General features: G+C 35.5%; 1 protein-coding gene across 12 annotated transcripts in view; it reads left to right on the forward strand.

Moving 5' to 3' along the window:
- The window catches only part of DMD (dystrophin), a 1,394,632-nt gene that overhangs the window by 658,436 nt on the left and 719,591 nt on the right, over nt 1-16,605 (forward strand). For 10 of the 12 annotated variants that reach the window (XM_076355694.1, XM_076355734.1, XM_076355714.1 and 7 more), the window contains 4 exons: nt 8,629-8,808; nt 10,839-10,967; nt 12,550-12,720; nt 16,341-16,463. In XM_076355694.1, the coding sequence (XP_076211809.1) occupies nt 8,629-8,808; nt 10,839-10,967; nt 12,550-12,720; nt 16,341-16,463 (603 nt within the window). Of the gene's footprint in view, nt 1-8,628; nt 8,809-10,838; nt 10,968-12,523; nt 12,721-16,340; nt 16,464-16,605 lie in introns of those variants that run through there. The other 2 variants (XM_076355787.1, XM_076355779.1) reach the window with 2 other exon arrangements.

Raw genomic sequence — 16,605 nt, forward strand, 5'->3', positions numbered from 1 at the left:
AATTCTAGTGTTTTAATACGTGGTACTTTGTAACTGTTATGGCATTATCTCACCTTAACATTAATGCTCAGAAAAGTTTAAACTATCTCGTCTCTGCATATATCAATTCACCTTCATATTGCAGTAATCTTCACTGAGATGAATTTAAAGTCAGAATTTCATTTTTCAGAGTACTATAAATTATCCATCCAGTATCCATGTAAGTAGAGATCCATGTAAGTCGAGATCCCTTTCTCTCTCATCCCATTCTAGTCATGATTAGAAAAGTATTAAGCAGTAAAACATCTCCAGTGGATGAAAGATTAAGGATGTCCGAACACTATATATTCCACACATTCAGGTAGCAGCCAGGAGGTGAGATATTTGTTTTCTTACCCTTTTTGGTTTGTAGCTCATTCGTTTTCATTCTGGGGACTTGTTACTTCCATGAGACTTCACCTTGAACTCTTATTTTAGGTTAAAACTCAAAGCCTAAAATGAAACTTTCCTCAAAATTACTACGAGTGCCACAGTTCAGATAAACATCTTACAGAATCACTGAGGAATGCAAGAGTTCTACATCAAACTGCGTATCTCTGTGTGATGTTAAGACTTAGCACAGTATCATTCAACACTAGCTAATCTAGTTTATATTCTGTATATGTAATAAAAATCCAATCACAACATAAGCAAACCAAGCCATCATTGTACACATATACCAAAATCTGTGCTTTAGAGGAAACTATGCTCATCATTATCCAAAGCTTCAAAAATTCAAATCATTATGTGCAGCCAGCAGCATTATGGATAAGTGTTCCTGTAGTATTTCAAAACAAAACAACAGGAAACCCCCCCTTAAACAGTATTGTTTATTTGCGTAAAACTTTACCACTTTTGCTTTGTTTAATATGAAGAATTCCTTAAACATTTTACTCGTTTCACCATCCATTATGGAAATAGTCATGAATAATACACAGGCAACCTTACTACTGTTTTTTAAAGGCTGTGCGGATTAAAGGCCCTGGCGTAAAATACGGTTTGTGGTTTGTTTTTCTGTTGTGGTTTTTTTTTTCTTTAACCGCCCCTTTCAAGCTTCTGAGCTTGATAAAATCTCTTTAGCCTTGAAATACACTGATGATTTACAAACAAATAACAAGAAAAAGAAAGTCTACAAGTCTTTTGTGACCAGTCTCTAAGAATGACAGTATTTTGAAAGTAGTATCCAAAAATATATAAAGATCAATTTTTGCTATTATTATCTTACAATTACTGCTTTGACTATTGCTGTTTTGACTTGCAAATCAAAACCTTGATCCCTAAAAAAACCATTGCTGCTTGACGTTCTCTCATTTTCACTTTCTGCCTTTCCTAAAGTAAAGTCTGTGCAGTTCCTCTTGTTACTTTTGATTGATATTGTGATCTTTACACCCATAATAAAGGACAAGCGTCAGATTTTTAAGAGATGGATTAGACAATCATATGGTTTTAGCACCCCCAAACTAACCTGCCAGTTACTCAGTCCATTTACCCAGTCATGAAAATAAGAATTATCTTTGGTGGTGTTAAACTACACAGTACAGTTCTACTGAAACAGAAATCTACACTGTATGTTCCTGCATGTGTGTTCAGGAAAGTTAATCCAGATGTATATAGCTTCACAGCAGTTTAAATAGAAAGATTTGTCCTTAATATAATTTAATTGTTAGATGTGAACCTTAATGCTTCAGAAGTTGCATAATTAGAACCTAAAGTCTGGCAATCAGTGCAGTTACACAGTGGGAAGTCCTTGTTATGTCTCACACTTGCTACAACATGTACAACATGTTTTTATCTTATGACAATCAAGAAAGGTAACGAGCTAATTAAAATAAGAAATATTAACATGAAAAAATATATCAAACAGGGGATCCACTACACCTATTAATCCTAAAGAACTCCATTGAGTATTGTGAATTTTCAGAAGGAATTGATACATAAAGGGTTGCAGAAAAAAATGGTAAAAAGCATATTTTGGCTTCAGTCCTGCCCAAAGCCTTCACTGCAGTCCAGCCTCATATAATACCTCAGTTCTTCTCCTTCAGTCAGTTCATCACTAAAATAAGAATAAACAAACAACTCGGGATGAGAACAGCTGCCTCTTGTTGAAGTATGTACGTACTGAGTGAGTGGCTTTCAGAATTCCTTTATTAAGATTCTCTTTAGGAAATATAAACCGATATTTACATAAATATAAGCAGACACTTAATTTAGAGCAATCCAACAGATAGTATAGGTGGCAGATCCTAGCCTTCCAAATGTAAGTATTTGCAGAAATTATGTGATGTGAGTATTCATTTTCCTGAAGAATCTGCTCCCACTAAGAGGAAAGAATTGCTGCATGTTATCCTGCTTAAAAATTCTTGTAAGGACTTCATAAATAGGTACGGTACTGGTACTTCTATGTGGATTTCAGTGAGGCATCATACAAAATCGTGCATCAATAATTCAGTCCCCAGAACCAGGGCCTCACAGTATCTGATTTATGTCACAGCTTTGGGATTTGGACTTCCTGGGTAAGTAGGCTGCCGAAGACAGTAACCGATCTAATGAAATGCACTGGGAGATGAATTAGGCCCAGCAGATTGCCATTGTGAGGAAAGTCTGCAGAAAAGCTAAGATGGAAAATGGAGGGGGAGAGAGGAGAACTCAATAGTGCGAATGAACTGAAAATTGGATGTGTGCTGCTGTCGATATAACGAAGCAGAGAGCTCATAATCTTTTTTCTTTACAGCATAAGGAAGCAATTATATTTATTACTGCACTTATTTCTAATTCATTTTCAGTACCCAAGACTTCTTAAAAGTGAAAGGAACTCAGAGGGTTTCAGAGATAGTTATAGTGGCTAGAATAAAAAAAACATACATGCGAACATTGTCTTCAAGGTATAAACACCTAGAAATAAAAAGGAATGTCCATTTGGAGTAGGAGATGACATTAATGAAAGATAGCATTAATCTGGACATGAAGGGAAGTGTGTTATTTGTTCATGTCTAGAATTTTTCTAAGGATGGAAGAAAAACTTGGCTGAGTTATGTGAAATGAGATGGGCAATATACCGAAGACTGTAAATCCTGCCTTTTTACTCAGCAGAGACAAGTTAAATCTTTCCATTTGAATTCAGCTCTGTTATAATAGATAAGAAAAATGATATACGGGTGGAAAGATAGCCATTAAACATTGTATATTAGAAATCCATTTATAATTAGAAGTCTGGTTTAGTGAACATATTTATCACTGAAGACATTAACCATTGCGGGGTTTATTTGTCCTTTAATCAGGAACTGGCCCAATAAGAATTAGATTGCCAGGAAACCATGTTCTCAAAAAAAAAATGGCAGATGGTATTCCCAGGAAAAGTCCTGTATCACTCCCTACTATCAGCAGTATAAGTCTGCCAGTGCTTTAATGTTGTATTTTAGCACAGTGTGTAATACTAGTGAGTATAAAGTTGAAGTACTTAGAATTACATTAGTTAACACATTTAGCAAGATACTTCCTGTCAGTAAAATCAGTGAAAGAAAATGATCTGAAAATTGTGTCAACTGATTCATAGTCAGTGGCCAGGTCGCAATAAAAATGAAAGATGTGCTGTGAATAAACAAATAAATATGTATAATTGGCCACTGAGTAGGCCATAATGTCAGCTTCTGATTAACTCTGTAATCCCACCCGTGAGAGCTGAGCCACCTAACTCATTTCTTTTAGAGAAGTTCAAATTGCAAAGATTACTTCCGAGTAATCCACAGCCTACAGGCAGTGTGGAGGCACGTAGAACTTTTCTCCTATCATTCGCTGATGTTGAATTTTTTTAATCTACCTATGTTAATGACCAGCACAATTAAAATATTATCCTCTGCATTTAGTCACAGCTCTGGTTTGTTTGAAAAGACATCAGTAGTTCAATTTGGTACATGGTAGTTTTATCATTATAAAGTATAGCTCAGAAACCCTCTGCATCACGTCCTCAGAAAAAGCCATTCTTACGTAGCTTCTGTTTCAAATGTCATTCGTTCCTAGTTAGTATTTGCTAATGTGAAGGAGGTTATGATTTTCACTCCCTTGTGAAACATCAAGTAAAAAAAAAAAAAAAACCAACAACAACAAAAAACAGTAATATTTGTTAGTAAACTGAAAGATAAAGCATGTGCCACAGTACAGTGGGGTCAGAGAGCGAGCTGTGAATGCCACTCAAAGTGTACATGGCTGCACAGGGAACTGCATATATTTATACTACCATGATTCATCATGTCATCCTATGGATCCGTGTGTAAAATAAGCAAAATACTATTGTAGACAACTACCAACCTCTTATGAATTCTTAGTAAAGCTTGTCCCCGTGCCTTTCAACACTGCAGAGCAATCTGCCTTCTGCCCAAGTTTCAAGCCATCCAAATTTGTTTTTCTTAAATAAAGTTTTTATTTTACACTACAACTTCTTTCCTGAGGTTTCGATGGTAGGGACTGGTATAGGGAAGCTCAACTGGTCTTATCTCCCTCTCCCTCTCCTCCTTCTGCTGTTACTGGGATGGGGATTAGAAACTGGTCACCTGAGGCATGCTCTGGATGCAGAGTTTTATAACAGAGAAGAAGGATCTGTCTGATTGCTTTCATTTCCTGGGTGCTGGAAACCTAGATGCCATTTCTCTTCAAAATGTTCAGATTCTGGGATTTCAGTGGTGACGTGCTTTCCCAGTTTTGATTAAGGCACACTACCAGCATTTTTCTGAGAAACACAAGTGAGAAAAGAATAATGGTTCCTTTAAAAGCTAAGGAAGGATTCCATTCAGTGAAATACGAATGAATTTTTTGGGTGAAAGAATTGCCGTTGTGGTATCCTGTACCAAATAGCCACAACTGGTACTTCAAAAAAGTGGAAGTACAAGAGTTTCTGCCAAAGAGACATTTAAGAATTCTGTCTAACAGAAATTAGAACAGCAATTTGAATGGAGAGATTGTCATCATCTTTACCTCTTGTATCTGCTAGTAGGTGTGATCCTACATGGAGGCATATGTAAATAAGAGATAACCATATATATATATATATAGATCTCCTTAATATAATCTGTATAACTTGTATACACATTTTAATGGAGCTGTCTTTCCTGAAAGTATTTATGGAACCTTTGTCTTCCAGCAGGTAATACATACTTGAATAAACTTTTGTTTTATAAATAAGTATAGCAGTCCTAAGGAAACAAAAAAAAGTTAATTTAATAACTTCACATAATGGCAAATAGCAGAGTTAATGTAATCTGTTTTAAAACACTGTTGAACATTGCTGACCAATTTTCACAGCCGCAATCGAATTCTGGGTGTTATGATGCTTAGTTCAACCTTTAGTTTACATATCTCTCTTTCCCCAAAATGCCTTGTGAGATTGCATCAGAAAATTAGCTTCTTCCCAACTTCTAACACGTTTATGTATTTTATTTATGTTACATAGTTTCATCCTGATAAACACACAAAATTAAAATGTATAAATCACCTAGTCCTTCTGGGAAGAATTTCACTACTTTATTTGTTAATGTTTCATATTGTACCCATTGTGGTGGTGTTTGGGATTTGGGGGTTTGGTTTTTTGAGGCTTCTGGTGTTTGAAATGTCATTCTTGTACTTCTTAAATTACAGAGCTAACACTTTTGATTGTGTAGTTAAAATTCTATATCTTTCTTACATATTTTCAAATAAACGGCACAGCTGAATTGCAATCTGATGTTAGGGCAACCATAAGGGGGTTTAAATCCAGCAAGGTTGGGGATTTTTTCCCTTAATTTGAAATATGCTCTTCTATTCCCCAAGAACTTACAGGGAAAGGTGATGAGTGAAGGCCAGTTCACTGAATGTTGGAACTGACTCTTCAAAAATTAGCAGATTTGGAAAGCCACTCCCTGAGTTCTAATGAAATAATCCTGGGATCATGACAGGTTTTTTTGATCTCTTTTATGTAGTGTTGTTAAATTGATAGCAGTCCTTTTGTCTTGTTAGTACAGAAAAATTACCAATGCTATCTGTTATATTGCAATGGATGAAGTATACGTAGATTGTCACTGCTAGTAATACTGAAAAGAGAATTCTGAATAATACAATGAAGAAATATCAAATTAAAAAAAAAAAGCGTTATCAAAGTTGTGAAAGAACTGGAAAAAAATTGTCAGTTTACGTAGTACGCATTATATCATACAGAGGAGGACCTAGCTGATAACGCAGTGAGGAATCCCACTGTCTTTACAGACCCTGCTAGTTTTTGAACTGTATTCGGTAGGTCCAGGATTTTATACGTAAGAACTTTGAATAATAGAGATTTGAAGTACTGCAGAAGATCGCTTTTTCACTTTGATGTTGTGTTGAAGGCCTCAGGTTTTTTTTAAGAAGGTGGGGGGGAAGTGCGATTGTTTACTTATCGCATTGGTTATTCATGTCCCTTAATTGCTAATACACAGGAATGTTAATATTTATATTGCCCAGAGGTGCACCTAGTCTTTGGTTTACATTATTTCTTTACCTTGAAAGGAACGACTCCTGGGATCAGGCAAAGTGCTGTTGCACTTTTTGATAGACATTAGGAATTATACATCTGGATTTTGGGTAGCAGTTTTATTTAATAGATATTTAATTATCTGATCCGTCTGTTTGCATTTCTAGTTGGGCTTAACATTTATGTATATAGCCCAATACCGGTTTGAGTTTTCATACGTGTAAAATAGAAAGGAAACCACAACCCATAGTAAATGTGCTTCAGAGATTCTTTTCCAAATGGAAGTAAATGTTCAGAAAAGGTGATAAAGCTGATCAAAACTTTCCATCCTGAGTTGGAGGTAAATTATATTCTTTGTCTTATTCTTTTTTATGATGACATTTTGTACCTGCTGTGAAACAGATAAAATTTTATTAGAAGAAGGCATGTCTTTCTTTTAACCTGAATAGAACCTGTTGAAAATTGAAATTCTCAATTTCAAATTCTATAGTTCTGTAGTTTATGGTTAATAATTTACATTAATCATGTCTTGATTCTATTACAAATCCTCTGTATTTGAGAAAATTGGTAGACTGTGGAGAATTTCTCATACTTACATGAAATGCAAGTGTAAAAACTTTTCTGTGAAATAAAATTATAAAATTAGATCATTAATTCTGTTAAGCATAGGAGGAGAACAGCTGCTTTAAGCATAACATATGCCAAGTAAGTTGGTGGTACTACTAAGATTGTATTGTACCAAAAAGTAATTTCTATACTGTCTGTATTGCAAACTGAAAATATTACTTTCCCTAACAACACATTATCAACAAAATCATACTGATGTGTGGTTAAACCACAACAGTGACCGTGAGAGGTGTGATGGCGTGGAGGTGATAAAGGTTTAGTTCTACTGCAGTAACAGTGTTGATCCTGAGATGGAAGAATTGTGATTGCAGTCTGATTAGAAGTGGTTCTTCTTTTAGTGTATTCACGTTATCTGTGAGAAATCAATGTCTCTGGAGACTAGTGATTCTTACTTTTCTCCTAACTTACTTCTGTTTGTGTTCGGTTTGGACAACTTCATTTCTAGTTGGAGCTTTATTTTATAAGCAGAGATCGTATATGCCTGGATCATTTCTATCAGATGCCAAGGAGCTCAGATAATTTTTTCTCATAAAACTGGTTACATGTGATATTAGGTGTAAGGACTTTGTGCCTCTCTAGTATTCAGCAAGACCGTTATACTCCGCATTGTGTCATCTCAGTATTTAGTATAAAATTCCTGCTTTTTTACATGTTGTCTAAATGTGTTGGGGTTTCCTCCTTTTGTTAGACTTCTTGCATGTTGCAACAAATACTAAGAAATGAATAATGTGTAAATTATGTGACCTTACATATCAATTAAATCTATTTATATAAGGTAAGATAATAGTGGGAGGAGATGCTGGAAATCTGATCTTGTAGCACTGCACATGTATTTTAATCATTCAAGCTTAGAGGTGCTGTGGATAATAGCTTATTTTAGTATTTTAGTATTTTAATTCGCAGAGTGAAATCCCAAGTAAATGGAATGAAAAGATGCATTTCTACAGTTAGGAAACAAGAAATCTAACAGGAGAGAACATGGTTTCTGCTGAAAAAGATTGCATTGAAAAATATTAAAGGAATATTAAAATATTTCACGAGAGTATTTTCAGTGGAATTTTCTAAGTCTTAAGATGTCGTCATGATGCTGTTTCATTGTCCCATTTATTATGTAAGCTTTATGTGCTATTTGATAACTATGCCATTTTATTGTGTACAAAGCAACTTTAAACATCTCAATATAAAGATTGTAAAATGTGGATTCTTGTTTAATAATTAAGTATTAAAACTATATTTTGAACACTGGAATGAGAGATAATTCACACTTTAAAAAATGAAATTATTAGCAAAAATGATTATGAGAATATGAAGAACACTTACAATTTTATCAGAGCTAAAGAGGAAAAATTTACTTTTTACTTACTGCTCTTCACAGAACACTTTCCCTTCCTATAGGAAGCAAGAGTGTGTGTTCTAGTATGAACTTACTGGCTGTTTTAATATTTGATGTTCTTAGTGTGGAGAATTTTTAATTTCCTGAACTTTTATTTTTTATTCTGCTCATGTAGGCAACACGGAAGGAGATTGAGAAACGCCATGTCCATCTTAAGAGCATCAGTGATTTAGGAGAGAATTTGAAGACAGTGCTGAAAGGAAAGGAAAGTCTAGTGGAGGATAAACTCAGCCTCCTGAACAGTAATTGGATAGCAGTAACTTCACGTGCTGAGGAATGGTTCAATCTGTTGCTGGTAAGGAAAATGCATTTGTTCACATAAAGGAAATATCGGTGCCCAGTAATAGGTGCCTTATAGGAGTGCTTTTTCTGGTGCCCCGGACTATGCTTATTGAAAACATAGGTACGCGGACAATCAGGTTGATTGTTGTTTAGTACATTGTGTGTATTTTAAGAATCTGACTGTTTACAGAGTGATGGATTTGTGGAGTCTTGACTGTTAGTGCTTCTCGTTGCTGTCTGCCTCAGTAGTTCCTGGACTATTTATTTTTTTCCTAATGAATGAAATGCAGTTTTTCCCCAAGGACCTAGACTACTTGGATATGAATCAAGTGGAAGAAATAGTCAAATAAGTTGTCTAAGTCTTGGTATTGATACCAACAGCCTCATCTCCTTTTGGCTACATTAGCATTTCTCTTTGGAAGAGTAGTACAGGTGGGAAGTAAGTCCACGCTTGGATGTTGGTTTGGTCCACAGGGTAGCTTTGGTGTGTGTGAACTAGATTCATTTCAGAGGCAACTAAATCCAAAGCTCAGGGTGTGCACCTAGTATGTTCAGTGATTATGATTTGGTCTTTCAGAACTGCATGATGTGCGTGTTTTGTGGTGCCTGTTTTGGTGGGGATACTTAGTTAAGGGCTCCAGATTAAGCTTAGTCCAAAGTAAAATCCCTAAACCGCATTTAATTCAGATCCAGGAGCCGCAGCCCCAGCTACTTTGAACTGCTGATATTCACATAACTATATTCTCCCTTAAAATTAATTCTGCCATGAAGAGATGACAGCTTGAACCCTTAAACACAGAAGAGTCTTAACCCTTCAACTGCCAGACTGCTTTGGGAAATCTTGTATGCTGTTTCTGGTGCTGAGAGAATGGGAATGCAGTTTCAACCCAGAGAAACTGAAGTGGTTCTCAAGCGTGTGTTAGCCTTTATGACGACTTTTCAGAGCTTGGCATGTTAGAGGTCCACTAGAGTCTGTGTGGCTACCTTACAAATGCTTCTGTGATGGATATACAGCATCACTACAGGGCTTCTTCGGCTGTATGCAGTATACAAGTGCAAGCACCTGGTTATGCCTATTTTATTTGGAAAACTTAAGCATTTCATTTAATATGATGTAGGTGCTCAGCTTCAGTGTGGAACTGATTATAAGAAACATATAATGGAGTTTATAGACTGGTATAGTTATGTATTCCTTTACTTTCTCTCTGCTTTGGATTCTACAGTTACTGTATAAAATGAACAAGTTTAATTTCATAATGTATGCATGTTTGCCACAGTTGGCAAACTTGTAAACACAGACTGAATATGGATATTTTAGTAGCGTACCAATGGTAACCACTGCAACATGTCATTGAGCCGTTCCTTTTGGCCATAAAAAGTATTACTTACTTAGTATTATGCGAAACTACACATAGTTCGCCTGGAGTTCTGAGGTGGATATGCGTAGACCTCATTCTAGTGAGCTCACCAAAAAAGAAAAAAGGTTTTTAAATTAAGGAGAAACAAGGCTATTCAACTAGAATAGGTTTTTTAAAAGCAGAGTCTCAAAGCCGAGAAGTTAGGTGAAATGCAAATAAAAGTTTTATATACAAAGCTCACATTCTTGATTGTGACTTTGCAAGTGCGTCCTTGTTTTCACCTTAGTTTCAGTCAACTTAGTGGCTTTCCAAAATGAGTTCTATACCTGGTTCCTGGGAAACTCTTCTTTCCACCTGCAGTAGGTCTGGCTGTCAGCTTCCTGTTCCTCTCAGCAGCCTGGCTGAGCTGCAGACACCTGCGTCTCGCTGCGACTGTATCACCCTCCTGCCTGTCACTTTGGAAGCTTCTCTCTCTCCTAGAATGTCTTTTTAAAGAAACATAATCTATAAAGTGAGAGCAAACAAACAACAGATTCTATCCTTCACAAAACAAGCAGTTACTGTATGAAATAAACAAGTTTAATTTCATAATGTATGCATGTTTGCCACAGTTGGCGTAATTACAGCTATTATTTCAGTTCTGATTACTTCTTTTGTATGCAGTATTTACCTTTTCCACATACAGGACTATCAAAAGCACATGGAGGCTTTTGATCAGAATGTAGCTAATGTCACGACTTGGATGTATCGTGCTGAAATACTGTTGGATGAATCTGATAAACAAAAGCCCCAGCAAAAAGAGGAAATTCTTAAGGTAAAATAATGCAATTTTCTGGAAAGCATTAATTTTATTCTGAAAAGGAATGTGTCAAAACTAGCGTATTTTGAAAGGTATCACAAATTGATTAACATTCTTTTTTCTGTGATAAAGCTACCCTCTGGCAGCTTGTAGATTACTTAATAAATTTGCACTGCATTGCAAAAGTTAAATCCCTGCAAAAATAAAACCAGATATGTTATTGTAAGTCTTGGGGACTTCCTGGTGAGTAGAACAGCAGCTTATTAGACCTGTATTTGCTGGAAAATACTCCTTAAACACATCTGGTTGAAAAAAATCCTTTTTTTCCATGTTCTTCATTTTTAATTGCTTTTCTGTTTTTCTGTGATGCTTTTCTGATATCTGTGGTATCTGCGTTTGATATCTCTGTCATATGATTATTTTAATCTTACAAACACTGTTTGCGTTGATGCCAGACCCACACCACAGACAAGAATATTATATGGTAACTAGGTGTATAATAATGGGTTAGTGTATCGATCAGGTTTTATTTGGCCTACTGCATCATTTGACCAACTGATGAAAAATTAACGTGCAAGACAGATGTGAATTTTAAAGTATCTTATTTAAAATACCTTCTTTGCTAAGATTAAACAACTTCTAATTATTATCTATATGGATTTCTTTTTTCTTCTGAAATCAGAGTGAAGTTTTACTTTGTATTGAACTCCATGGTCAATACATACTATCTGAGGAACAGTTTGCAAATCAAAATCAGAATTGTATTGCTGGCACTAACATAATGATACCATTTACTGAAGCAAAACTTTACAAATTCCGAGGCAGAGCATAAATCAATGCCTCATTGATCTCAGTAGGATTACAGGACAGACTTTTGTAGTTGAATGAACAATTTGCCATCATCGGGTACAAAGTACAATTATCTGCCATCAGTACAGGTATATATATATATTTGTGTTGTGCAAAAGCATTTCATACAGACAGTGAAATGTCTGTCTTAATGCCCAACTGTGTTTATGACTCCTGAATGCCTGGCTATCTTTTTCGGCCTCTGCCCATACTGGGATCTACTGTTAAGGTTACTGTTGCAGAGGAAGAAGGTATTTGCCCTCAGTTTTTTGTAATTTGTGATAGATTTATAGAAAAAATCCCACTGGTTTTCATCTGGTCATTTTTCCCTGCCTCAACTAGGGACGTGAACAGTAATGAAAGCAACAACTATACATCCAGTTCCATAATACATGAATTAGCAGCTCTTCTTAGCTTTAGGAACATAAAATAATTTAGCGTATCCCGAAATATGCTGAGGAATGTATCATTGCATATAAGAACCTGCCTAGAAATAATGTTCACCATTAATTTCCTCTAGGAGATATTAAAACAGACATGTATATACATTCCTGCTATAAATTTGAGGGATACGAGTGGGAATGTTATCTAATGTATTTCCACTGGATTTACACACTCATGCATAATTATCTGAATTTGCTTTGTGGTTTTGCTCCCTATTCCTTTGCACACTCTCTCTCTCTCTCTCTTTCTCTCTCTTTGCATTTATTACTAACTTCAAGCCCTGTCTCTTGCTCACGGACTGTAGCGCTTAAAGGCTGAGCTGAAAGATATGCATCCAAAGGTGGACTCTGTGCGTGACCAGGCAGTAGACTTGATGACAAACCGTGGAGATCACTGCAGGAAAATAATAGAGCCTAAACTGTCAGAGCTCAACCAGCGATTTGCAACTATATCACAAAGAATTAAGAGTGGAAAGGTAGGAGGACTTGCTTCCATATGGAGATTCATACAAAATGGTATTTATATAAGGTGCACAATTACAACTACATAGCAGGCTGCAGTTTCTCAAAAAACTAAGCTTTTAAAAGAAAAAAATGTAGATCCTAAGAATATATTTTTTTAAAAAGTGTGAAGGTTTGGGGTTTTTTGTCATTAAGGTCTTTTTTCATTGTTTCACAATTAGAAGTATTCACTGACTTTATATGAACGTTAACAATGATTACTTCATTAACTTATAAAGATTGAGCAACATCTGGGAATGAGTAAGATTCTTAATCTTCTCAAAGTATGAGTAGCCTTTTTTTTTATATAGGTTGGTTTTGGGGGGCTAATTTTTCATTAAATGCACCCAGTCTTTTCCTATGAGGCTGTGACTCACCAAGGTTGGAGATACACAAAGATAGAGAGACAGACAGACAGACAGATTGTATCAATTATACTTCAGCTACTCATCTGTATAACTAGTTTGACTACTGAATCTGAATTCAGTATGGATTAGGTAATTTTTAGTTGTGGCTTCTGAATTGGAATGAGGGAGGGCGTGAGCCACCTACTTTCTCCATTGTATTTGCTGCCTTTATTGCGGAGAGCTATTTGGCAGATTAAAGCAGGCAGCCATACAGGTTGGTATGTAGGATAATGGGAATGCATGGATCCCGATCTTAACTCTTTTTGCTGGCTAGTGTAATAGCACTGGAAATTAATGCACGGAGGATCAGTGGTAGAGCAGGAAATAAGCTTTGCAAAAAGCATAAGCAAAGACACATGGTTATCATTAGTTGTTTGGGGGTTACGGGGGGCTCAATACCCTGTGTAACTAGCACGTTCTTTGTGGATATTTGAGTTTATTTAGGTTTCATTTCTGGAACAGAGATTAATATGTCCTATGAATAAAGGTAATCTTTTTTTTTTCCTATTGGCCATCAGTAGTACTTCAGCCATTCCAGTGTGCTTCTCACTTACTTCTTACAAAAGTACAAACCGTAGGCAGAGGACATCTTGGCACAAAGCCCAAACAACTGTGTTGTGTGACATTTTTAGTCTGAACATTGGCTATCTGCAGTCTGGATTTCCTTCTCAGTTTTACCTTGCACTTCCACAGCACTGTAAGCATACAGGGCTGATGCAGCCTTTGAGAGGGTTGTGTGAAATTATTGCTTGTCTTAGGGAACAATAGGTCTGCCTGTAGATGGTTTATCATGGGTTAAATGTTTGCATTGCATGTTGTGGGCTCACTCAAGGAAGGGCAAAAAGATGTTTATCAAGATGAAGTGTCTTCAGAACACAGCCTGCAAACGTCTTCCACCTGGCAACCCTCTCTCTCAGGTGTTCTCCCATTTCTGATTGCATAGGCAAGATGAGCTGGAATGGCAGCACCTCACTAAGCTTTATACATGAGGTACCTAGCAAGATGAGAGGAATAACTCTTTATTATTTTAATAATTTTAACAGTAAATTAGACTTTAGGAGACCTTTTCCAGGACCTTGGGGAATGGACAGCTAGGGCATGATTCACAAAGGATATCTATAGTTACAGGTATTGCATAAGACAAAGAGGCAAAAGTTTGTCTGAATTCTTGGCGGTTCTGCTGACTTGCTGCGTGCATTTGGATAAAGGACTAAATCGCTGGGTGCCTTGTTTTGCCCACCTGCATAATGTAGGTAACTGCACTTCCCTTAGTCATGATTTCAGCTTCATGGGCTGAAAAATTATTCTTATGAGGTGATATTATGCTTCCTAAGTGTTTGGGGTTTTTTCATACTTAGATAAAATTATTCACTTGGTGAATAACATTAAAAAATCAATTCAAGAGGATAGTAAGCTCTCATAATCTATTTTCAATCAATCCTCATCTGTTTTCAAATTAGCTATATTTTTTCAAGTACTAACAGTTATCAGTACAACAGTGAAGTAAATAAGAAATGACCTGTGAAGTCAGTAAATGGTAGTACGTAATTGTTGTGGCCTTAATTAACAAAATGATTATAGTGTACTAAAATGAGATTTAACATTTTCAAGTGGTCTTTGAACCTTATTCAATTATTGGAATTTCATTTAGTATTTTTCCTTCCATCTTCCTTTTTGTTACTGTTTTTAGCATTTGTCAGAGATTAGTAATTTTATATTCCAGTTTTATTAGTTGATTTGTCTTTTAGTGAGATTTAAGTACTTTTGAAGACATCCTTCAGAGCATTTGAGAATAAATTACTGTGTAGTTTGCTATTATTTCTACCTCGGCTGAAGTGCTTGCTGAGTGTAATTCTGAGCTTCTTGATGAAAATTTGCGAACGCAGTATTATTCTCTATAAATATTGTACATTATTATATTTCCATAAATGTTCATAAGTGCGCAAAAACTTTGTCATTAAAACAATCAACCAGATACAATTAAGGCATTTTTACCCTAAGTCTCTCAGGTTATCTGTTGAACAGCTGAGAATAGATGATGTCCTGTCTCTCTTGTTTTAGCTGATTAACTTTGAATGTTATCATCTTCATTGCAAACTTTTGCTTTATAATAAATACCAATTGTACTGGAGGGAAGAGTAAAAGAGAACTGATTAGAATATAATGTGCTTCTGTCTTTAGCAAGAAGACAGTTGTATGTCCAAGAGTTCCTAGAACATCATAAAGCATTAATTACCTTTAAATCTAAATTTTATGCAAGAATCATAAAGAATTTGTTGCTTGTTCTTGCATTTAAAGCTTTGAAAGAAGAAAGCTTTTTCGGTTGATCCTTTGCAATGCACTTAATAAATATATTGCCTATTGTACATTGTACTATCCACAGGCACTCCGGTATCAGGTAGATAAAGGGCAGTGTATTATTGTTAATAAATGGCACTTGTTTTAGAGTTTAAAACGGAACACTAAGCTAAAGCACCATAATTATACTGTGATTCATTTTGGAGGAATTGTGTCTATTTTGTTTGGTTGAGAGGTTTTTGGTCCTGCATTTTTGTTGAGGCTTTTTTGAAATACAAGCTCTTTTAGTGGAGTTTTGTTGGGTTTTTTAATATGTTACAAAATATTGTTAGGGGAGTATCTTATACAAAGATTATCTGTCTTTTGTTTTGTATAATTCACCTGGCATTTTTGCTATTCTTTGTGAGAGAGCAATGACTTCAAAACACTGAAACAAATTATAATGAAATTTTTCTCAATTGGTAGTAGTAGGTGGTTTTTCAGCTGAATGGATTGCTTGTTGCTGTGTGAGTAATTTCTGACAAACCAGATTTAGCCAACTAGTGTCAACATTTAATTTTTTAGACAAATTGTTATATTACATTGTTTATCTGACCCTGTTCTTACACACAAATGTGAGAATATAATATATTTTTTTTTAATTTTCACTCACCATAGAATTCTTATGTTTCCGTTCATATGGAAATTCTACAGTTTTGTTAAATACCTATCTTTACTTGTATCTTTGGGTACTTTGAGATGTATGGTGTAGATATTTTTCCACATGATGGAAAGTCTACCATTGTTTTAGCAATAAGAGGTAGAACAGATGTCTCTTTTCATTTATGTTTCTAATAAAACTCTTAAGTATGTGATTTAAATAAATAATCTTTGTGTTTCTCCTATTTTAGCCCTTCATTCCTTTGAAGGAATTGGAGCAATTTGACTTTGATATACAAAAATTGCTTGAACCACTGGAGGTTGAAATTCAGCAGGGGGTGAATCTGAAAGAGGAGGACTTCAATAAAGATACGGTAATTTGGTTGAAATGGAAGTCTGAGTGAAGTAGGCAGGGAGATGAGAAATCCTGAGTGAAAATTAGGAACTTCCATATTTGTGTTAGGATCTTTAGCTATGACCTGGACAAAATTTTACTGTGCTAATATATTATAAAAT

This window comes from Aptenodytes patagonicus, chromosome 1, assembly GCF_965638725.1.
Source record: "Aptenodytes patagonicus chromosome 1, bAptPat1.pri.cur, whole genome shotgun sequence".
NCBI classification, from domain to species: Eukaryota; Metazoa; Chordata; class Aves; order Sphenisciformes; family Spheniscidae; genus Aptenodytes; species Aptenodytes patagonicus.